The 24483-nt window shown below is 39.0% G+C and overlaps 1 protein-coding gene across 1 annotated transcript in view; it reads left to right on the forward strand.

Moving 5' to 3' along the window:
- LOC128027006 (B-cell receptor CD22-like) overlaps positions 1 to 19070 on the forward strand; it is a 62114-nt gene extending 43044 nt beyond the window's left edge. Inside the window, exons 5-8 of the mRNA XM_052614672.1 lie at positions 17840 to 18035; positions 18503 to 18558; positions 18643 to 18885; positions 18964 to 19070. Of these exons, the coding sequence (XP_052470632.1) occupies positions 17840 to 18035; positions 18503 to 18558; positions 18643 to 18885; positions 18964 to 19070 (602 nt within the window). The remainder of the gene's footprint in view (positions 1 to 17839; positions 18036 to 18502; positions 18559 to 18642; positions 18886 to 18963) is intronic.
- Positions 19071 to 24483: the final 5413 nt, after the last annotated feature.

Below are 24483 nucleotides of genomic sequence, written 5' to 3' on the forward strand. Positions count from 1 at the left end.
TTTTAGGTGTTTCTACATGGGGCATCGCCTTATAGCCGCTTTCGCGCATCACTTGATGTCGGCAGATTTACTCTAATGCCGAAACTGAGGGATGCGAAAACGGCCTCTTTCATTTATTTTTGATATCTATATGGAGATCATGCAGAAATGGAAGGCTCACCTAAGCTAGAGGGCTGTGGTCAGAAAGAAAACGCTCATTGAGGTTTATTATTATTATTATTATTATTATTATTTATTTTATTTATTTATTTATTTATTTATTTATTTATTTATTTATTTTTAATGGCCTTACATCATCATCTTGTTAGCGTATTTTCATGGCAAGTCCAACTTTGCCATGGCGCGATCCATAACCTCTAACAGCTCTACATACGCAGGGCAGGAGAATTGAGAAGGCTCAGCCTCAGCTTCTTCACCATCCTCAAATATCTAACCTCAGTATCAGATTAAAGATATAACGTCATCCTCCCGAGACTCTCTCTCGTCCGCCACCATTACGAGCGTGAAAGGGAAAACCCCACCTTCAAACATTCAGACAGATCCACCTGAATTCTCATGAGCTCATTCTCCTCCATGCCTCGGCAGTGGCAGGTCCTGAACCACGGGAAGCAGATGACTGCCTTTTTATTCCTTTTTTTTTCGGAAAAGAGACGAATGGAAGCAGATCTTCTTTCCTTGAAAAAACGCTCTTAGTGCACGCCGATTGCCTCCTCAAAGACATTACTTGCGTGCTCTTCACCCAAACACATGACGCAAAGATCACATGTGTCATCGGGTGTCAAATAACGCCGACACGCTTGCTAGTAGTTGCCATGAAATACAGAGAAAGATCGCTCTTACCAGTTCTTTCAGATGCACGCTTCAAACAGAACAGTCAGTGAAGACGAAGAAGAGAATGACGTGTTCTCCCGGTACCTGTTTATAGTCTCACCGATAGTGACGTCAGAGGCTGTAGCCAGCCAACAAATTGGTGTTTTTTCAATGTATGATTCAGACACGGGTCACGACGAGGTGTTCCCCATAGTGACCCCTAGAGGACGCAGTTCAAAGTTCCCTTGAAAGGGAGCAGAATTTTAACTATGCATTTTCAAATTGGAAGTCTGTCAATATATCAACATATTAGCTTTTTCTATCCTGTCTTAACTTTCCCTTTAAGTGTTCAGTTTCAGTTCACCTAAAAATACAATTCTATCATCATTCTCATCCTCTCCAAGCCACATGAGTTTCTTCTGTTGAACACAAAAGACGATTTTGAAGAATGTTAGTAACCGAACAGTTGCTAGTAGCCACTGACTACCTTAGTATGAAAAAAACAACAAAACAAATAAGTCATTTGCTACATTATTTGAATGTTTCATGAGGAGAGGGCCGTTTATGCTGTCAAACTTATTGCTCAATCTTCTGTGAATCAAATAAAAGTATGGTAAAAAAAAAAAAAAAAAAAATGTTTTTCCGTCCATTAGTAAGTCATTCACCGTTCACAGATGCTTTTTTGAGTGAATCATGAGACACGATGACTGTCTAGATATAGATACAAAAATTTGCTCTAGAAAAATAAATATTCTGCAATTTATAAATGAAAAAAAAAAAGAATGAACATGAATTGATTCGTTTTATTTCTTAATTATTCTTAATAACTAAGATGAACATCTTATAACACACCTCTGCTGTACATTTTGATGTCCTTCAGACTGGATCTAGCCTCTGATAGAGGTCGAGTTACTCTATGTTATTTACAAAGAAGTCATTTACTGTGGTTTTAATTCCAAACAAATCTTCTGTCGCTCAACAGAGAGATTAACAATGACGTGACAGCATGCATAAAATTCCTGCAGCACTACCCTGATGAGAAGTATGTCACAGACTGAGTAATTTACAATATTGATGATAAAACTGTGTGTGTGTCGCGTCCTGAACACCTGCAGCACCCAGGACGGCTTTCAGATCCAGTGAAGAACATCATCCACACAAAGCCAAGAGCACTGCAATCAACAATAACCATCAGTACATCTTTAGTGCTATTGTGGATATTAATTATCTGTGCAATCAAATACTGTTCCAGCCAAAAGACAATCACTAACTGAATAACAATTTAATTAAATGAATGTGAGAGAACTAATCTAAAAAAAGCAATAATACTTAGAGGTACTGGAAATTGGTTATACCCAGAAACATGTCTGACAACATTTTTGAGCCTCTTTCTGAATATTTGTTGAAGTGAAACAAATGTCTTCGGCTTTTTACATTATTCACCTGCATCCATGTGACTTCTGGGTATAAAAAACAAACTCAAAGCTGTCAGGAAAGTGAAGTGATTTAACAAAGATATAAATACTTCTCATTCCTTTTTGTCGGGTTCTCAAAACTTCTGTTTGTTACAAACCAGTAGGAATAAGAATAAACAGTGAACTATTTAATAATAGTCAAGATTATTATTATTTATTTTTTTTTTGTCAAAAAAATACATAATCATTTATCAGTTTTGTTAATTTGACTATTTATCATTATTTTAGCCAAATGTTTGCTTCATATATCCAGATCAACATGTTTGGTTAAAGAGGGTTGTCTTTATCAATCAAATGAACAGTGCACATGCATATATTTTATATACTTGAATGGTTATGTCAATTAAACAAATGCACATATCTGAATGACCATCATGTTTTTACATTCTTGAATCAAGCCATTTTAAGCTACTGATTAATTATTTAGAAAGAATCCATTTATTTCCTGTGCTTTCATACGTCAAATTCATGCACCACAACCCTGACAAAAAATATGTCACAGATTGTTTTAGTGAGTTATTTCCAGTAGTTGAGGAGGAAAATGTGTGTGTGTGTGTAATTTGTGTACTTGTTTTTCTATTCTGGTGGGGACTTAAACCTTAAACATTAAATCCCACGAGAGGAGTCTGCTGTGTGGACTATGGATATGGTCTGGGAGGCTGTGTAGATGTTACTGGGCTGGGAGGATATAATTATTTGGGAGGCATGGATTTTACTGGAGGCTTAAATGGTCTAGGAGGCTGTACAGACTTCTGGGGGGTCTGGGGGGCTTTGATTTCTCTGAAGGCTGCGGTGATGTTGGTGGCTTCGGTGACATGGGAGGGTTTGATTGTGGTTTTTGAATGAGTTCAAGCAGGTGAGTTTTGTTCAAAATTTGTTTGATTATCGTTGAAAAGTCTAATTTTTTTTTTTTTTTTTTCATTTTGTTTCCTCTAATTTGGAAGTTTAATCAAGGTTAATTAAACATTTTAAATTAAAAATTGTAATTAAAAATTAAAGCAAAATGTGTCAAACAAGCTTAGCTTTTAGTTAAATCTCAGTTAAGTACTCATATATCTTCAATTAAATTGGAATAAACATCATTGCATGTCATTACATTGATGATTTCAATGAGAAACCAATTTTCAGATAAATCAAAAAAACTAAAAAAGTTATAAGTACATTTTAAGGATTTTTTAAGGTAATGTAATAAGGTAATGTAAGGATGTTAAAATATTTATACTTGACAACTTTTTTTTCAGTGCATTTGGAGTCATAACCAACATTTGTCTTAAGTGTATAATCTGTCTGAGTAAATGGATTTGGAGATGCTGCAGCACTCAGGACGGCTTTCAGATCCAGTGAAGAACATCATCCACACAAAGCCAAGAGCACTGCAATCAACAATAACCATCAGTACATCTTTAGTGCTATTGTGGATATTAAGGCAAGGCAAAAAAAATTTGTACAAAATGGTAATTCAAAGTGCTTTACATAAAAGAAAGTAAAATAATCATGAAGAAAAATAACAACAAAAATAAAACAAGCAATTTTAAAACTTTTAAAATGATTAAAACATTTAAAAACAGTAAGAAAATGATTTTACATAAAAAAATAAAATAAAATAAAACATTGAAAATATAGTGCAATCAGTTCGGACATAGCACAGTGCTCGTTCAATAAATGCACATCCAAAAAGATGCGTTTTGAGTCCAGATTTAAATGTGACTAGTGTTTTAGCACATCTGATCTCTTCTGGAAGCTGATTCCAACTGCGGGCAGCATAGTAACTAAAGGCAGACTCCCCTTGTTTTGTGTGAACCCTTGCTATTTCTAACTGACTCGATCCAAGTGATCTGAGTGCTCTGTTAGGTTTATATTCAGTGAACATATCTGCAATATATTTAGGTCCTAGGTCATTTAGTGACTTATATACGAGTAAAAGTATTTTAAAATCAATCCTAAATGTAACTGGAAGCCAGTGTAAGGACCTGAGGACTGGTGTGATATGCTCAGATTTTCTGGTTCTAGTCAGAATCCTGGCAGCAGCGTTCTGGATGAGCTGCAGCTGTCTAATGGTCTTTTTGGGAAGGCCAGTGAGGAGCCCATTACAATAGTCTTGACTGGAAACAAAACATCTAATTCTTGCAATGTTTTTTAAATGATAGTATGCTGATTTAGTTACTGCTTTGACATGTTGCTGCTATTATAGCGGGGACCCGATACATATCACTGAGAGCTGCTATCAGTTGTTTTTGGTTCACCTTCAGCAGATAGAGGGTTTGGACCCTGGTGTTGTGGCAGCGGTCGAAGACCTCTCATAGGAACAGGGCCCACAGGCTTTGGTGGTTGGGGTGCCCGCCGTTTTTTTTTTTTTTTTGATATCTGCGGGCTAGCAGCGAATGAGTGGGAGAGTTTAGTCCCAACATACATCAGTTCCTCCATTTTCTGTGAGAAGCACAGAAGAGGAGATGCTTGAGAGAGGGATAATGTGTCTGGTGAGATGGGCTGTGTCTCTGGTGTTTCCGGTGGCTGTGATCTGTTGTCCTGGCTTCCCTGGCTGTTTTCCAGAAAGTCGTACTTGGGTGGTGAATCTTGTAGCTGTTTTGATACATCACAGTCAGTCTGTGAGGAGCTCTGTTGGCAGGGCTCAGCAGGGATAGTGTCCATGAGCAGTGATTGTTTTGGCTGCATGTTGTTATCAGTGTCCTTGTGGGATATGTCAACCACATGATGACTCGGACCCAGTGTGTGTGTGCTGAATGGATTGACACACTCTGCTGAAGGATGATGAAGGGAGAAGAAGATATTGTCCTTAAACACTCTTGCACCAAGTTTGTTTGGGTGGAGGCCATCCGGTTTAAACAATTGTCTATGGCCCCAGAAAAGATTGAAGTTGTCAATGAAATGTACTCCTTTTTTATTACAAGATCTTTGTAGCCATGTGTTCAGCCCAAGCAACCGTGAAAACATATTTGTTCCCCTTGCTGGGAGTGGTCCACTGATGAACGACTGAACTTTGAGTCTTCGAAGTGTTTCAAAGAGTTCACTGAAGTCCTTCTTAAGGAGTTCTGACTGCTCTTTCTGAATATCATTCTTCCCCACATGGATGATGATTTGATTTGCAGTCTTGTGCTTCATCAGAATGTTCTGAAGTTCCTTGTTCACATCAGAGACCGTTGCTTGAGGAAGGCAGCATGTTGTTGTAGTCCTGCTACGGATGTTTCTGATAACAGAGTCACCCACATTTATTAATGCTTCAAATCTGTTCTCCAGGTGTATAGGGAATGTATAGAATGCCAGTATTCACAAGTCTTGACATAGTCGAATCTGGGGTAGAGGAAGCTATGGCAGCAATACGAGAAACTCGTGACAATCTGATGTCTCGTGTTCCTTTGGGTCTCGCCAACGATTGGTTGTGCCAACGATTAGTGTGGCGATCAGTTTCGGCTTGTTCCTCTACACTTGGTATACACTGTTGAGATTCATAAGATTCATGGGACTCACCGGCTGTATGCTGAGAGGGTCCATGACGACGGTCTGCTAAGTGTTCCGTCTGTTTTGGAAGTCCAGCAAGTAACTTTGTTTCAAGAATCACAATCCTTTGTAGAAGTTTTCAGCAGTTCATGCAACAAGTAGATCCAACAGGAGGCATTTTCTTTTTTTTAAACATCATCAAGACAATGTTATCTGTGCAATCAAATAAAGTTCCAGCCAAAAGACCAACATCAACTGAGTAACAATTTAATAAAAAATGTAGATTAGAAATACTTTAACCTGTGTCTGATTATAAATAAAGATTGTGTGTGAGAGAACTAATCTAAAATAATAATAAAAATAATAATAATAATAATAATAATAATAATAATAATACACTGTAAAAAAAAAAAAAAAAAAAGTCAACTTAGTCAACTTAAAAAAAATAAGGCAACTTATTGCAAGCACTTTTTTTGAGTAAACTTTACAAACGGGACTAAAGTCCACCCAACTTAAAATAATAACTTAATATCACAAGTTGTCACAACATAAATAGTCATGTTAACCTAAAAAAATATCAGAACAAAATAGTTTTTGTTTACTGAACACAAGGCCTATTATCTATATAATGTAAGCATACATAATTTTAAAGTGAAGAGTGACATCCAGCCAAGTATGGTGATCCATACTCAGAATTCATGCTCTACATTTCACCCGTCCAAAGTGCACACACACACACACTGACACAATGAACACACACCCAGAGCAGTGTTCATCATTTATGCTGTGGTGCCCGGGGAGCAGTTGGGGGTTCGGTGCCTTGCTCAAGGACACCCAAGTCATGGTATTGCCGGCCCGAGTTTCGAACCCACAACCCTAGGATCAGGAGTCAAACTCTCTAACCACTAGGCCACAACTTTATATCATTAAAATAGTCTAAATAAATAAAAGACCATAACACGGGTCAAATAACTTTTATTTTTATTTTTATTTTTTATTGAAAGTTTGTGTCCAAAGCACAAGGACATACCAAGTCTTGTATATTAACTTCTTTACTCAATGCATTTTACACTGAACTCAACACATGGTACATAAGGCTTGTTAAATAAATCCAGTTTTAATTATACCTTCATATGTTAGCAGTCTTGTGGCATGAAGTCACATCTATTTAAAATTTTTGTTTGTTTTTAAAGGAACTATTACGTGAAATTTACTATATTGCTTATTTTAACATCAACCTAATCCACTGGGCAAAGTTACGTCCAGTGGACGTCTTTTTATGTCTTTGCAGACACTGTGAACACTGCTGTGTGTGTGTGTGTTTGTGTGTGTACTTGTTTTTCTATTCTGGTGGGGACTTAAACCTGAATACATACAGACTCATGGGGACTCGTTTCACAGTGGGGACCTAAATTGAGGCCCCCACGGGTAAACAAGCTAATAAATTACACAGAATGAAGTTTCTTGAAAATCTAAAAATGCAGAAAGTTTCCTGTGAGGGTTAGGTTTAGGGGTAGGGTTGGTGTAGGGCGATAGAAAATATGGTCTGTACAGTATAAAAACCATTACACCTATGGAGAGTCCCCACAAGGATGGCTGACCAGACATGTGTGTGTGTTTGTGTGCGTGTGTGTGTGTGTGTGTGTGTACTTTGGATTGGTTAAATGTAGAGCATGAATTCTGAGTATATGTCACCATACTTGGCTGAATGTCACTCTTCACTTTTTCCACTTTCAAATTGTGTATGTTTATTAGGGCTGTGAATCTTTGGCAAGGCAGCGATTCGATTCGATTACGATTCATAGGTTTTCGATTTCGCCTTCGTTGAGAGCCAAGAATCATTCCGAGTCTGTGAACATTTCTGAAATACACTGGGGATAATATTCTTAATTTAATTAAATGTATTTATTTTCAGGCTTTTCACCTTTCGCTCTAATAACTGGTTCAATGGAATTTACTTTTATATATATATATATATATATATATATATATATATATATATATATATATATATATATATATATATGTATTGTATGTTCGTGACGCAAGCCGTTTTTGACCATGTTTTACAATTGTTGTTTTAAAAGCAGGTTTACAGAAAACCACGTTTTAATGGAAACTGAATCAAAATGAAACAGATTTTTAGCAGCATACAATGACAGTGAATGGTGACCAAAACTTTGATTCTCCAAACATTGCATAACACTTCATAAAAGTATTAATATGATTCCACCTGTTTAATTATCATCTTCTGAAGCAACATACTTATTTTGGCACAGAACAATACTAAATACAAGGCCTGTTTTACTATACATTTTGATGGTTTGTTCAGATCAACAGGAAGATGCTGCAGTGAGAGGCGGAGCACAGAGGAACCAATCCTGAGTTATGTGGGCGGAGTCACATGTGATTGCAAGCTGTCATTAGTGAAGAGTCATTGAAGCATTTCTTTTTTTATAGCTTAAATACATGAAGTAACAGTGGAATAAAATGAAATGTAAAAGCTGGTTCTGTAAATATATAATGTTATAATTAATTCAGCAGAACAAAACACATGAATTGATGTTCAGTGGTGGGATATAATCTCACTAGTCTTAACTGTTGTGTGTTTGGTTATCTGATAGTGCAGCATGTGCTTCATTGCTGATTTCTTTGCTCTGTTTTCACACGTCTGTCTCTGTGTATATTTCTGCAGCATCCTCCATCTAAACTGATGAAGTCTCACTGTGGATACAAGTACTTCCTTATTTTACAATATATTCCTGCTTTTAAATCATAACTGATCATTTCATCCTAAACTACTGAACAAAATCATAACAGTGCAGATTCACAATGAACAGTGTATCATTTTATGGGGTCAAAGTGCTCAATATTACAGGCTTCTGTTATTCTGTCTTTGTGTTTTCGCAGTTTAATTTGTGAAAATCTCATGTGTTTGTACATATCCTCAAACTACTACCAGAGCTCCAGACATCAACACTAATGTGCATAAGTACATGTGCATATGTGTGTTTTAGTCCAGTAATGTTCTTCACTTGTTGAGGGAGGGACACTGCTGGGTATTAAAACAGTGTTAACCACAGAGAGTCTAAAAGTGTGTGTTATACTGAGTTCAGTCATGTGTCTGCTGCTGATCTGATGAGCTTCAACACGGTAAGACAAACACACTCATACTTCAATGAAAACTGATGATTATTGCTCATATAACACACGAGTCTTAACATGAGAAATGTTAAGAATATGGAGATGTAGATGTACTGTTCATGACTGTATAAGAGCTGATTAATGCTGTATTATAGATATATTTGACGCTGATGTCGGTCAGAATGGCTCCTCGTCTTCCTCTGATCTTTCTGCTCATCATTCACGGTGAGTCTCTGTTACATTCACATTACAAACTCTCTGATGGTTTTATTTAAGACCTCACGATGAGTGGCTGATGAACACTTTCTTCTGTCCTGTTCTCACACATTTCCTTTTAAACAGGAAGTTTAGTTGAGAAAAGTCAAAGGACTTGTGTCTTTTATTAATATCCAGAAGTCTTCTGTTATTCACTGGTCAGTGTCATGTGGTTTAGGGACGTGTTCATTGTTCAGAGCTCATGGTTTTGGAAGTGAATATATTAAATATTTATTGTGTCAAAGAAGTTTACTAGCATATAGATGAGCTCAGATCTGATAGCTCATATTTTGATGTCATTGGTTATTAAATCAACTTTATTTTCTTAGTCTTGTTTTTCATTAGTTGATAGTGCAGCATGTTGTTCACAGCTGAATTCTTGTTTTTTTTTTCACTCCTTGGTCTCTGTGCTTTTATTTCTGCTTTTTTTGCAACTGATATATGTATGCTAGTCAGTGTCATGTGATTTAGCGACGTGTTCATTGTTCAGAGCATCTGATTGGACAACAATCTGTCTGACACAAGAATGTGAATATGTGTGGCTCATGTTCTTGGAAGTGAGTGTTCATATGTTTAATATTGTCAATGAAGTTCACTTCCATATAGATGAGGTTAGAGATGAAAATGTAGAAGCCAAAGAACTCCCATTGGGTATGCAATAACTTTTTATTTTTTTTATTTTTTTTATTTTTTCACTCCTTTGTCTCTGTGCTTTTATTTCTGCTTTTCTGCAACTGATGATGAACTTCAAATAATGTATTACTCTATAGATTCTGAGAAAAAGAGTATTATCATGTTATGGTCCAGTGTAGGTGATAAAACATAATTTTCCTCCTGATGAATTCTGTGTTTCAGTGGTTTCTGCTGGTTGGGGTGTGAGTTACAGTCCTTCACACATCTGTGCACTAAAGAACTCATCAGTGATAATGATCTGCACTTACACATACCCTACTGGATATAAGATTGAGAAAGTGTTCTGGACCAAAAACCCTGTAAAGGGTGAAGAGAATCCAGATCTGTCTGAGGATCCTGAATACAGTCAGAGGCTTCAGTATCTTGGAGACAAAAAGCAGAACTGCACCATCAGACTGAGTCATGTGACACAGAAGGACCAACACATGTACTGTTTCAGATTCATCACTGATAAATCTGATGGCGTATGGCTTGGTCATCCTGGAGTGACTCTTACTGTCACAGGTGACTTTCATGAGGCTGAGCTCTTCTTCTGTGCATTATGCTGAATAATAATCAGTGTATGACAGCAGCACTAGATATAATGTGTGTGTTGTGTTCAGATCTTCAGGTGGAGGCTCCTGAGAGAGTGACAGAGGGAGATTCAGTCCGTCTGACATGTAAAAGCAGCTGCGCTCTGACTGACAGAGCAACATTAATCTGGTACAGAAACTCACAGCCATTAACTGAGAGAAGAGACAGAAACAATCAACTCCTGCTGCAGTCAGTCAGAAGAGAGGATGCAGGCAGATACAGCTGTGCTCTACATGGACACACTTACATCTCTCCTGCTGCTCAGCTCAATGTCACCTGTGAGTACAGATAGACATTTCATCTTTAATGTTGTCTTTGAAAAGCTAGGAAAGTTCAGGGCTACATATCTCTGATTAATGGTTAGTAGTTTTTTTGCAAGCTCTGATTTCTTTGCAAGCACTCTCTTTTTTTCTGCAGTTTATTTGTATATACTGTTTGTGTCACCATTGCTCTATGAAAGAACTATATTTCGCTTTTGCCATTGCCATCCAATGTGCTAAAAATGACAATAAAGTTGACTTTGACTTAGTCCTTTTACTAAAACCATTATTCTGAAAAACAAAACCAAATTTAACAGATTATTTCTAAGGCTGAGAAGGAAACAGGTAAAATCGCTTTTACAAATCAAGTGCTTTGTTGATTAATAAAAATGCATATAAATTATGTATATATGTAAAAAGAGGCCGATAGAGGGTGCTAGAGCAACACACTGAATCAAATCAGAAAAGTAAAGCCAGGACTAGGACTTGATAAAGCAAACATGTCTTGCGAAAAATAAACTTTTGAGAAGGATCATCCTCAAACTTAATCCAGAACTTGGTAAAACATTTATCTGCATTTCATCCTGACCGAATGAGGACCAAAGCTTTACTGATGATTTTTATGAAGATGTCCATTTAAATCAGCTGTAAGAGCTGAATAAAACAAAGTACAACAAATGGGCATCATCGCTGCCATCATTACCCCTTTAGCTGTGAATACAGATTCAGATGCAAAATAAAAGTCCCACATACGTAAAATAAATAATGCAAACCTTATTCAACTTTTAACATACAAAGTATGTCAAAAGCAATACAAAACAAACTATTACAATAATACAAATTATTGAGTATGTTACATTGGCCCTACCTAGACAATTGCCACAGCTGCTACTTCCAGTAAATCTTGTGATCGCTATCAGTGAATATGAGTTTCACAAGTTCACATCTACGTATATTAATACCGTAAGTTTATGCGTATTTGGCGTGCTGTCCGGGTGGAGGGCTCCGAGCTCGGGATGTGGCCCGAACCCAGAGTACTCCCCCCAAAAACAAGAGAGCAAAAGGACAGCCGCCAGACTACGAACCCCCCAAAACGCAGAGATTTGGCGGGCTGACGTTTTTAGAAGTATGGTCGTTTGACCAGGAGATCTCGCATTGCCTCTGGCAGAAGTAGAGGAGCAGGCAGGTCCTGTTGGTTAATAGTTGAGGAAGAAGCGGTTACGATGTCGGGAAGACGGGCTCCACCGTCTGCCTGCGAGGTGTAATGATATATTGACTAGATGCGTAATGTATCCGCTGGGAGGCTGAGGCTCGCTGGACAGATAGAGGAAACAAATTATATTCCTGCATCCGCTGGAAGACTGGCTCGCTGGATGAAGAACAGAAAGAGATGGATGCATACTGCGTCCACTGGGAGACTGAGGCTCGCTGGACGGGTAGAGGAATGAATAGGTATTTACTGCGTCCGCTGGGACACTAGTGCTCGTTGGACAGACAGAGGAAACCAATAGATATTACTGCGTCCGCTGGAAGACTGGGCTTGCTGGACGAAGAACAGGAAGAGATGGATGCATACTGCGTCCGCTGAGAGACTAGTGCTCGCTGCCAGGCAGAGGAAAAAATATGTATTTACGGTGTCCCCTTGGAGACTGAGGCCCAATGGACAGGTAGAAGGAATTAGATAATTACTGCAGTGCTCGCGGACTGATAGAGGAGACAAATAGGTATTTTCTGTGTCCGCTGGGAGGCTGAGGCTCGCTGGACAGACAGAGGAAAGAAAAATAATAATGAAAAATAGATGTTTACTGGGTCCGCTGGGAGACTGAGGCTCGCTGGACGGACAGTGGAATGAATAAATATTTACTGCGTCCGCTGAGAGACTGGTGCTCGCTGGACGGACAGTGGAAACGGATAAATATACTAGTGCTCGCTGGACGGACAGTGGAACGGATAAATATTTACTGCGTCCGCTGAGAGACTAGTGCTCGCTGGACGGGCAGTGGAAACGGATAAATATTTACTGCGTCCGCTGAGAGACTGGTGCTCGCTGGACGGACAGTGGAAACAAATAAATATTTACTGCGTCCGTTGAGAGACTCGTGCTCGCTGGACGGACAGTGGAAACGGATAAATATTTACTGCGTCCGCTGAGAGACTGGTGCTCGCTGGACGGACAGTGGAAACGAATGAATATTTACTGCGTCCGCTGAGAGACTGGTGCTCGCTGGACGGGCAGTGGAAACGAATAAATATTTACTGCGTCCGCTGAGAGACTCGTGCTCGCTGGACGGACAGTGGAAACGGATAAATATTTACTGCGTCCGCTGAGAGACTGGTGCTCGCTGGACGGACAGTGGAAACGGATAAATATTTACTGCGTCCGCTGAGAGACTGGTGCTCGCTGGACGGGCAGTGGAAACGAATAAATATTTACTGCGTCCGCTGAGAGACTCGTTCTCGCTGGACGGACAGTGGAAACGGATAAATATTTACTGCGTCCGCTGAGAGACTCGTTCTCGCTGGACGGACAGTGGAAACGGATAAATATTTACTGCGTCCGCTGAGAGACTGGTGCTCGCTGGACGGGCAGTGGAAACGAATGAATATTTACTGCGTCCGCTGAGAGACTGGTGCTCGCTGGACGGGCAGTGGAAACTAATAAATATTTACTGCGTCCGCTGAGAGACTGGTGCTCGCTGGACGGGCAGTGGAAACGAATGAATATTTACTGCGTCCGCTGAGAGACTCGTGCTCGCTGGACGGACAGTGGAAACGGATAAATATTTACTGCATCCGCTGAGAGACTGGTGCTCGCTGGACGGGCAGTGGAAACGAATAAATATTTACTGCGTCCGCTGAGAGACTGGTGCTCGCTGGACGGACAGTGGAAACAAATGTATATTTACTGCGTCCGCTGAGAGACTGGTGCTCGCTGGACGGACAGTGGAAACAAATATATATTTACTGCGTCCGTTGAGAGACTCATGCTCGCTGGACGGACAGTGGAAACGGATAAATATTTACTGCGTCCGCTGAGAGACTGGTGCTCGCTGGACGGACAGTGGAAACGAATACATATTTACTGCGTCCGCTGAGAGACTCGTGCTCGCTGGACGGGCAGTGGAAACAAATAAATATTTACTGCGTCCGCTGAGAGACTTTTAAATTAAAATTTTTTATTATGTTTGAAAACGGCGTATTGTGCAGAGGCTAATGCGACTGGGAATGTGGGGCATCAAAGCTGATCATAAACCCTTGTTGAAATTCACGTCGCTTATTGTGAAAACTGAACAGCTTATTTCAGTGAAATGGCTTAACATGATGACTTTTTTTTTTTTTTTTTATCTGGGGGATGTACAGAAAAGGCTCCTGCGGGAGCAGACACTGCTGCGGCAGTGAGGAGATACGAAAGGGGCTCCTGCGGGAGCAGACACTACTGCGGCAGTGAGGAGATACGAAAGGGGCTCCTGCGGGAGCAGACACTGCTGCGGCAGTGAGGAGATATGAAAGGGGCTCCTGCGGGAGCAGACACTGCTGCGGCAGTGAGGAGATACGGAAAAGGCTCCTGTGGAAGCAGCTCTGCATTTAACCCATCCAAGTGCACACACGGCAGTGAACGCGCACACACCGTGAACGCACACCCGGAGCAGTGGGCAACCATTTATGCTGCGGCGCCCAGGGTGCAGCTGGGGGTTCGGTGCCCTGCTCAAGGACACCTCAGTCATGGCATGGCCGGGCCATGACTCGAACCCACAACCCTAGGGTTAGGAGTCCACTCTCTAACCACTGGGCCCTGAGTTCCCCCTCCTTGACTGTAGGAAGAGTAGACAGGTTAGTAACATTTTCAACCTTTGTTCATTTTCAACCAATGTGGAGGAAGTTTTTTTACAGTATAAAATAAGAGGCAAAAATTATTTTACTATTGTAAATATGAGTTTATGACAGCATTTATAATTAAACCACGGTAGCCATAAATTTACCGTTGTCTGAGACGTCGTGAAATGTTCTTTAGCATCATGACCATAGAATGTAGTTATGGTTCTGCAAGGTTTAGCATGGTTTCCAGAGATCTGGAGCTGATTCTGGGTAGCTCGGTGGTTTGTGACTGTTGTCTCGTGGCGCGCTGTCTTTTAAGGGGCCGTTCACCTATCACGTCTTTTTTTTTTTTATTTTTTTTTTTTTTTTTCTCTTCTCAGGCGCGTCCGCACCGCATCGAGTTGGAAACATCTCAACTTTTCAGGATGCCGCAGCGCAAGAATATCAGACCTGAACCAGGAAGTTGGTCACCAGATCACAGGGTAACCAGTTAAATTGCATGGAGACACCGGAGAGCGCCTAGATGTTCCTCTGAGGTGCTCGCTCATCGCAGTTGTGCTGCCGTGGTACACCATATCGGTTTTGCAAAGGGAACAAAGAGACGTTTTATTTGTCCTCTGTTTAAAGTATTCTCATACTTTTAATAACAGTGGTCTCGGTTTGTGATAGAATGCAACTTCTTCATTCACTGTATGCCATTATGCGAGATGTAAACAGTGTGACGCGTCCACGCATTGCACGCGCGTCGACGTATTTTTTTTTTTTTTAGTCGACGTAAGCGATGATGTCGACGCGTCGTTGCAGCACTAATTAGTGGTGGAAATTATGATTCTTTCTAGAGATTCGTTCATTTTCGGTTCATTCAACAAAATGATTAGTTCAGAGATAATTTCTTCGTTTTACACAGAATATGCCAGCAGGTGGCAAAAGAGTGTATTATGTGTTATGTCTTACGTCAACGAACGCATTCACTTGTTACAAAAACTGATCTGGCTTTATTAAAATGTGTGTATAATCGCGTTCAATATATGAAGTCTAATTGAGTTGTTCAGATGAACAAAGCACAGGGTTTCTTGCCTAATTAGCATTTTAATTGTTTGGTCAGACAGTTTGTATATTATATATTCACATCCATAAATCGGGGATTAACCTTTCTTTTACGGTCTATGGATTAAACGTGGAGTTGCTAAATATCAAAACGAGCGTATGTGCACAGTACTGTACCTATAACTGCGCTTGCATTTTCGAGATTGACATGCTAAAATAGCAGATTAACCCAGTTTACTCTAATTCATTTTGTTCGCGAACAAGATAAGCTATGTGCCAGTTCATTTAATTCACAAACGACATGTATCCGTTCATTCAGTTCGTTGACGAATGACAAGTGTGCCAGTTCGGTCATTTCACTCACGAACGATAAGATCTCTAGATCTAGTTCAGACTCATATGAAACTCGTTCATTGCGTTACTACATTCAACAAATCACATACTCTGTCACATCTCATACTCGAAGGCTATCGGCTCGATGTCGAGTAATTCTTTGACAGGATGAAACGGTTGTTACCCGGTTCACTGAGCTGCGCATGCGCTGCTTAAAGTGCCGCGCTGCTATGAAGGGAGGAACTTTACTGAACGAGAAATATGAGTCCGTGGATAACATGAACGATTTGTTCGCCTAAAAGATTCGTTCACCTAAACGATTCGTTCAAAAAGAACGATTCGTTTACGAACGACACATCACTAGCATTAATGGATACATCTGGAACACTGGTTTCACGTTGTAGTATAGACTGTGGAAACAGAGGCTTCTGAAAACTATGGGAATCATTATGCAATGAAAATCATTATGTCTGTAAAACATACCAACAGACATGATTATGGCAATAACGTTAATTGCAGTTATGTGCTATTCACTTACAAGCAGTTCTAACGATATTTACTTGCATGCTTTCATATTACGGTCCTAGAAAAACTCAGAATTTACTCACACTGCTGTCCTGCGGCAAAACGAGGGTATAATGATCACGCCAGTAGATGGTGAAATATGTCCCCAAGAAAATTTGTCCTGCCAGAATAATGCATGAAACTTGTCTGTAAAACCTCAGTGAGGTTTAAACATGCACGGTAAGGCAGATGATATCTTTGGACATTTCAGTGTGGATGATGACTACCTCATGGCCTGATTTAACAAACTTTAAGCCTCCTTTCCACAGCACACGACATTTGTACACGATTGTCACATTTCTCCCTCTTGCGGCAGGCGTGCTTAACTTTCAAACTGGTCGTGCAGTAGCCCTAACTGTTACCTTGACATGTTCACCATGGTAAAGTTAATAATTTGAATGAATATAATGTATAATGTATGAATACATCGTCACAAATCAGATTACCCCCTAAATAAAAACAGTAGGTTTTATGGGGCTAATCACATAAATAATGGTTTAATAATTATTTCTGCCATAATTATTATGAACCACCATTTTACATAAATTATGTTGAAGAATAATGTCAAGGTTAACAAAATATAGGTAATTCGACCTCGCAACGAAAGATCACATCCGGTCGGGCGTTTGCACACGGCCTGGTCGCAGAAGTTTAAATATTTGAACGCATCCGAGGCTCAATTTGGATCTGAATTTCCACATACATATGTGATCGGAACTCCACGCGGCTCTCGCACTACTTCTGGCCGCAAACCTGTATTTACCGTCTTCATCTGAAATGTATTGATTTATGACGCACGGTCTGCGCCGCTAGAGGAGGCGGCCTCAAACTGCGCCTCGGCCGGAAAAAGCCGCGGTGAAAGGCTGAGCCGCTGCGGGAAGTGAAAGAGGCTTGCTGCAGTAAGAAATGAGGAGCGGGCTGGTTGAATGCCTGCTGGTGCTGCGATTCCAGCGCTCAAAGAGAGCCCGGTCTTGATCGGATCAATTGTGGTGTCAAGCGAGGCGAGCTTGAACTTTGCACGGTCTATTGGCCACGACGTGTGGCTTGGCACGAAGAGCAGCTGTCGCGATGACGTTTGATGGTGCTCAACGGCCGTGTTTAATGATCATGGTCAGCAAAGTAGCAGATCTGAAAAATCACCGGTATGGATCTCCTTGTTGGAAGGAAGATTTGTGATAAGATGACAGACAGCGCGAAACGGGATGCTGAAAACCGTCGATGAACAGAGATAGGTTCTGTTGTTATTTATACCTTGTCATGAGTTGATTACTGATTGGTCTCCACTTGTGTTAATCAGGTTAATGAACTGCGACTGTTCCTCCCGAACTTTGTTATAAAACAGCATTTCAAATATCTGTGATTTATAAGTCTCAGTTGTGTAATGTCAAATTTACTTTGTTAATGTTTTTTTAGACCCACCAAAGAGCGTCTCAGTGTCCATCAGTCCATCTGTAATAGTGGAGGGAGATTCAGTGACTCTGAACTGCAGCAGTGATTCAAACCCTCCTGCAGAAATCAGCTGGTTTAAAGGAGGAATGTTTGTAGGATCTGGAAGAATCTACAGCATCTCAAAGATCAGATCTGATCACAGTGAAGAATACAAGTGCAAGTCCATCAATGAACATGGAGAGAAATACTCTGATGCTGTGACTTTAAACATAATGTGTGAGTTATTGATGATTAAGCAACTGTGATGTCAAATTTGTATAGTGGTTGTAAATCACACACACACACACACACACACACACACACACACACACACACACACACACACACATATATATATATATATATATATATATATATAGAGAGAGAGAGAGAGAGAGAGAGAGAGAGAGAGAGAGAAAGAGAGAAAGAGAGAGTTTTTTTTTCTGTTTTAGATCCTCCCAGGAGTGTCTCAGTATCCATCAGTCCATCTGTAATAATGGAGGGAGATTCAGTGACTCTGATCTGCAGCAGTGATTCAAACCCTCCTGCAGAAATCAGCTGGTTTAAAGGAGGAAAGTTTGTAGGATCTGGAAGAATCTACAGCATCTCAAAGATCAGCTCTGATCACAGTGGAGAATACAAGTGTAGATCCATCAATGAACATGGAGAGAAATACTCTGATGCTGTGACTTTAAACGTCATGTGTGAGTGTATTAGATTGGTTTTATAATTTCTACTCACATTAATATTTTTTTAAATATCTTTAATAATATGGTGATTGTTATCAGATCCTCCCAGGAATGTCTCAGTGTCTATAACTGGATCAGGTGTAATATTGGAGGGAGATTCAGTGACTCTGATCTGCAGCAGTGATTCAAACCCTCCTGCTCTGAACTTCAGCTGGTTTAAGGAGAATCAAAGCTCAGCTGTTGGATCTGGACAGAGTTTCAGTGCACTACAGAGTGGACGCTTCTACTGTGAGGCTCACAATCAACATGGATCTCAGAGATCAGAAGCTGTTACTGTCACAGGTGAAGCTTTTATTAACACACTCCTGGATCTTCACATCATTCATCAGTTTGTTAATTATGATGATCTTCATCTTTCAGTTCATCCTGGAGCTGATAGGAATATGATTGTGATCGCAGCAACATCTGGAGGATTATTCATCATCATCTTCATCATCATCATCATCATCGTCCTGCTTATAATGTGAGTTTAATAAATAAAACTGCAGGGATTATATGTTCATTTTTGTCCTGATGTAGTAAAAACTTGATCATATATGTTTGTTTATAAGACTTTATACAGTACAGATTGTGTCAAAGCAGCTCTACAGTGTCAAACAGGAAAAAGTGTATTGATAATGCAAGAGGACAATAGTAAAGTTACATTTTCAGTTAAAGTCAGTTCATCATTGATTCAGTGATGTCATCATCCAGATCAGCCCTCCTCCAATAGTATCTGTGCAATCAACACAATATTGCCAGAAATAAAGGTAATCAAACTAGAGATGACAGAAGCAAGAAATCAAACTCCATCGGTGGCAGAAATGGAGAAAAACCTTTGGAGTAACCAGGCTCAGTCGGGACCAGTTCTCCTCTGAACAGATGAAAGTAGCATGATGTGGTTTAATTCCAGTCTGCCGCACACGTGCAGAGGTCTTGTCTGGTTCTCGTAGTCTTGAGCTGATGAGGTCTTCACAGGGGATCTGTCTCAAGAGTTCATCTAGTTGTCGTTCAGGGCTGTAGGGGATCTGTCTCTAGGGTTCATCTAGTTGTTGTTCAGGGCTGTAGAGGTTGTCTTGTGCTGATCCACCATCTGGTCTGGATATGGACTGGATCTGAGTGGCTACGAATAAGAATGAAACAGACTAATATTTGATTATGTAATTCATCTTACGATGTAACAAGTACATCAGGGGTTAAGTATATTAATGAATGCTGTTAATGTCTGTCATTATAACAGGAGGAAACGAAAGAGTGATCAATCTGAAGATCTAACAATGAAACAGGTAAATAAACACGACTTCACAGAAGCAGACTATGTTTTAGTTATCTGATGTTATTTGATCTAATGTTGTACTTGGTCTGAAAAGTTTGAGACCTGCTGCTGTCTCAGAAGCTGCTCACTTCTGAAAATTTTATTTGTCTTACAGTTTTGACAATCTCTAGGACACATTTCTCAATAATTAGATTAGATTTGATTAGATTCAACTTTATTGTCACTGCACATGTAGGTACAAGGCAACGGGTCACTTCTAATTAGGTCACTTCTGTTAAATCTCTTCACACAGCCAGAACAACAACAGTCTCTGTTCGCTAAACTGTGAATCATTTTATCACTGCTTTGACACTAAATTGCATTCATTGGTGACATCTGACAAATTACATTAATTATTTTATCACTTCGACACAAACACCAAAAATGTATGTACTATAAAACCCAAAAGTTTTCTAAACTGCTACACTTCAGATCAAAGACAGAAATTTGCAACATTTCTACAGTAATATCATACAGAAAAATATTTAAAAAAAAATTTGATATACTATCAAAGCAGTTGTAGCTGAATATATTCACAAGTGTTTGACCTTCTCTTTCATTGCCATCTAGATTAAGAGTAATGATTTTGCACTGTAATGTAAACATGGACCATGTGACAGAGAGTATCATTCTGCTTTTTTACAACAGAAAAGATTGTATAATGCTAACTGCTGTCCGTGTTTTCAGGTTGTTGTGTTGAGTGATAAAGTTTTGATCTGAGACATTAATGAAGTCTTTTGGTAGTTTTGTGCATTCTGAATGTGAAATAAACTGCTGTATCAAGTTGAAAGATGTTAGGAGAACTGTGAGAAGAGTTTTGAAAAAGTGACTTTAGAATTGAGAAATCAACTGTAATTGTGTGTTTTCTTGTCTTTCAGAATGATCTTTATTCTGATGTGTCACAGAGAGTTTCAGTTCATGCCGAGTCTCTTTCTGAACCTGATCCAGTCAATGATGCTCTGTATGCCAGTGTGAAACCCAGCAGATCCAGAGGAGAAACTCCTGAATCCAGAGATACTGAGGAGATCCAGTACGCAGCTGTCCAATATCACCGAAAGAAAGAGAAGAGCAGACCGGAAGAAGATGAATGTCAGTATGACAATATATGTTCATCAGCTGCCATGAGGTGAGAAAACAACACCTTCACCAGCACAGTTCATGTAATCAGAGATGTAACCGTGTTGTGCTCCTGTTTGTTCAGATTTTCTAGGAAATCAAATGTTCAAACTGTTGAAGACCTATCAGTGATCTACAGCAGCGTCGGATGAGAAGTCAGAAGTCAGAAAGAGCTTTATTATGAAGGTATTTTTGACTCAAAATGACTGAACACCTGTGGCAGTGCGATTTGTAGTTGTAGAGAAAAGCCACACGTGTATCATTAATTTGAAGTCACAGAGAGAAATGTTTTAAGAGTTGCAAACCTGTAGACATGTTTTTCTCTCCCACAAACACAACACAACAGTTACACCTTCTCAAATTCTTCATTGCAGGTGCACAAATCCTATTCTACAAATCACACATTAAGACACTTGTACGCTCACATTTTTGATACAATTGCTGCAGTGAATATGGTGCAAAACGTATTTACACACCCGCATCAAGAAATGTGAAGTCATGGAGAAATTCTGCACATCCTCAAATCAGTATGTGAATTCATCCAATGAGAGTTGCACACTTGTAGAATAGTTTCTCATAAATGTCTTGTATATTTTTCTAACACAAACACAAGTACATAACTACAGCTGCTTGAATCTGCTGCGATGAATCTCAAACACAGTTTTTTGCTTTCAAGTGACAAGTTTTGCGCTCTCCCTTTTGCAGTTTCTTAATTTGTGATTTGTAGAATAGGATTTGTGCACCTGCAATGAAGAATTTGAGAAGGTGTAACTGTTGTGTTGTGTTTGTGGGAGAGAAAAACATGTCTACAGGTTTGCAACTCTTAAAACATTTCTCTCTGTCACTTCAAATTTACTGATACACGTGTGGCTTTTCTCTACAACTACAAATCGTACTGTCACAGGAGTTCAGTCATTTTGACTCAAAAATACCTTCACACAGTTTCCTCTGGTATTTCTGCAGCCTCCTCTGGCATTTCAAAGTAATTAAAACTCATTTGGGGTTGGAAATGAAAGAAAAGTAAAAAAAATAAAAAATAAAAAAAAAAATACACCTTTCTGCACAAGTTCTGCCAAGTACGTTCTGCACTTTAGTCACTGCCATACAGAAGCAATAATCATATGACAAAATATTCACAGATGTCCAGCAGGGGGCGACAGAGAAATGAGGAAAAAGAGCCTCTCATTTATGAACGCAAAATCATCAACATGGCTAAAAGTTTTGGCAGTGACATACATTTTGGTTTTGTAAGTTTATTGTTTCAGCATTAGTAGATTATTTTTCCACATGTTTCAATTAGGGATTAAATGATTAATTGTACTGGTATTATCATCAAAACAGTGTTTAATTATCACAATTTTGTAAATAGCATCTGTCTGAGACAAAAGTAGCATCCAATGTTTATATTTCATTCTTCACAGGATGATTATAATTTTGTTATAAGAACGTTCTCCAAATATATAATGTTGGTTTTAACATAAAAAACTTTCTTCAACAACAGCCTTAGATGCACTGTAAAAATTATGTAGCTTCAGTGGTAGAGGAATGGGGGTTCGATTTCCTGGGAACACATGATAGGTAAAAATTGATAGCCTGAATGCACTGTAAGTTGCTTTAGACCCCCATTCCTCAAATCTTACCCTGGAGGTCCAATGCGCTACAGAGTTCAGCTTCACTCCTGACCAAAGATACCTGCTTGTGATTTTCTAATGATCCCAAGGACATTGATTGGCATTGATTAGCATGCTCAGGTGTGTTTAATTTGGGTTAGAGCTAAACTCGGAAAGTGGATCTCGAGGTCCAGATTTGAGGATCTCTGCTTTAGACAAAAGCGCCTGCTAAAAGCAATCACTTTTTTTATCTTTTAATTGAATGTAAATTAATTATAAAATTAGTTATCATGTTATTTTAATACAATATTTTAATACAATAAAATATGGTGTTTATATAGCAGTGTTCCTGTCATTACAGTGGCATTAATACAGTAAAATGTTGTGTTTTGTATTTGCGTTTTCATACAATTCACAACAATGGTGACCAGAGGTGGACATTCCAGGGGTCAGAAAGTAAAAGTGCTGCCATATGTTTATTCCAAGCATGAACTCAGCAGCTGATTTCATCAGAGGAGGAACCAAGTCATTCCTTTCAAGTCACCAACAAGTCTCAAGTTAAATCCCAAGTCATCAAAGAGTTAATGTTAATGAGATAATTAAGTGACTAATTAAATAAAGATTGTGTACTAGTGGTGAACACCTGCTGTTAACAATCAACATCACTGAAGAAAAGAGAAACACAAGAGCTATAACTGACTTTAACCACAGCCTTGGATGAAATCAGTTGGAAGGAAATTAAAAAATAACTTTGTCACCAGAATTGTGGTCAGTATTTGAAACATGACACCATTGTTGTATTTCATATGCCAAATGTTGATGTCTGTGAGTGTATAAATAACCTTAAATATGTTTTAAACAAAAAGTTAGCAGGGGCAATATTTATAAACTCTTAAAAAGCAGCACATGAACTAAAAAGCAGGTTGAGGGTCTAGAGCACAACTGAAGCAAACTCTGATTTCTATGATGGTGATCTCAAACAAAACCTTTTCAATAAGACATCAACATCTTAACCTCTGTGAATTCTCAATAAGAACTTCTGTGACAGAAATAAAATCAATCTGGTTAGTATTACTGTAAGTGGAACTGGTGATGCTGTTTGTGGAGTTATTAAGTCAGATCTTCAGATTTAAAGTCTTTTACATTCAGTTCATCTAAGGCTGTGACTGAAGAAAGTTGTAGTTTGTGTCCTTATTTCTCTTTCTTTCTTGCTTGTGCACAGCAAGTGTTTGAATGACTGAGAGAATGTTACAGGTACATTTTACTAACCTTAAAATAACATTACACTAATATGGAAATTGGAAAGTTGAAAGAATGTTTGAGGAGCATCATACCTTTTAAAAATGTGGAATTGTTTATGTTAGAAAAGAATATGAAAGTACCAGTTTTAATGATACCCCACAATGCTTTGTAGTGGCTGTAAAATAATGCTTATACAGAATAGTTACAATAATATTACAGGACTGTCCATCAATTTCCAATCATGCATTTGCATTTACATTAAAAACATGAATACAGTGTATTGTAGTAACATTTATTGTAAAATTACGTTAATTGCTAACAGTGCATGTTATATATGCCAGGCCAGTAGTTGACGATCATGAAACACACTGTGAAAACATTATATGCATGCAGATGATGTCAACTTTTTTTACCAATTCACATTTTTGTTGCTTACATTGATATGATACAGACATCATGTTCAGAAGTTTGTGTCTTCAGTGCCCCAAAACAGAGTTATTGAAGACACCTAAAGTTCACAAACAGAATCACTGAAGGAGCAAATTGTAAATTGGTACACTCTAAAAACTGCTGGGTTGAAAACAACCCAATTTGGGTTATTTTGACAACCCAGCGCTG

This window comes from Carassius gibelio, chromosome A1, assembly GCF_023724105.1.
Source record: "Carassius gibelio isolate Cgi1373 ecotype wild population from Czech Republic chromosome A1, carGib1.2-hapl.c, whole genome shotgun sequence".
Classification (NCBI taxonomy): domain Eukaryota; kingdom Metazoa; phylum Chordata; class Actinopteri; order Cypriniformes; family Cyprinidae; genus Carassius; species Carassius gibelio.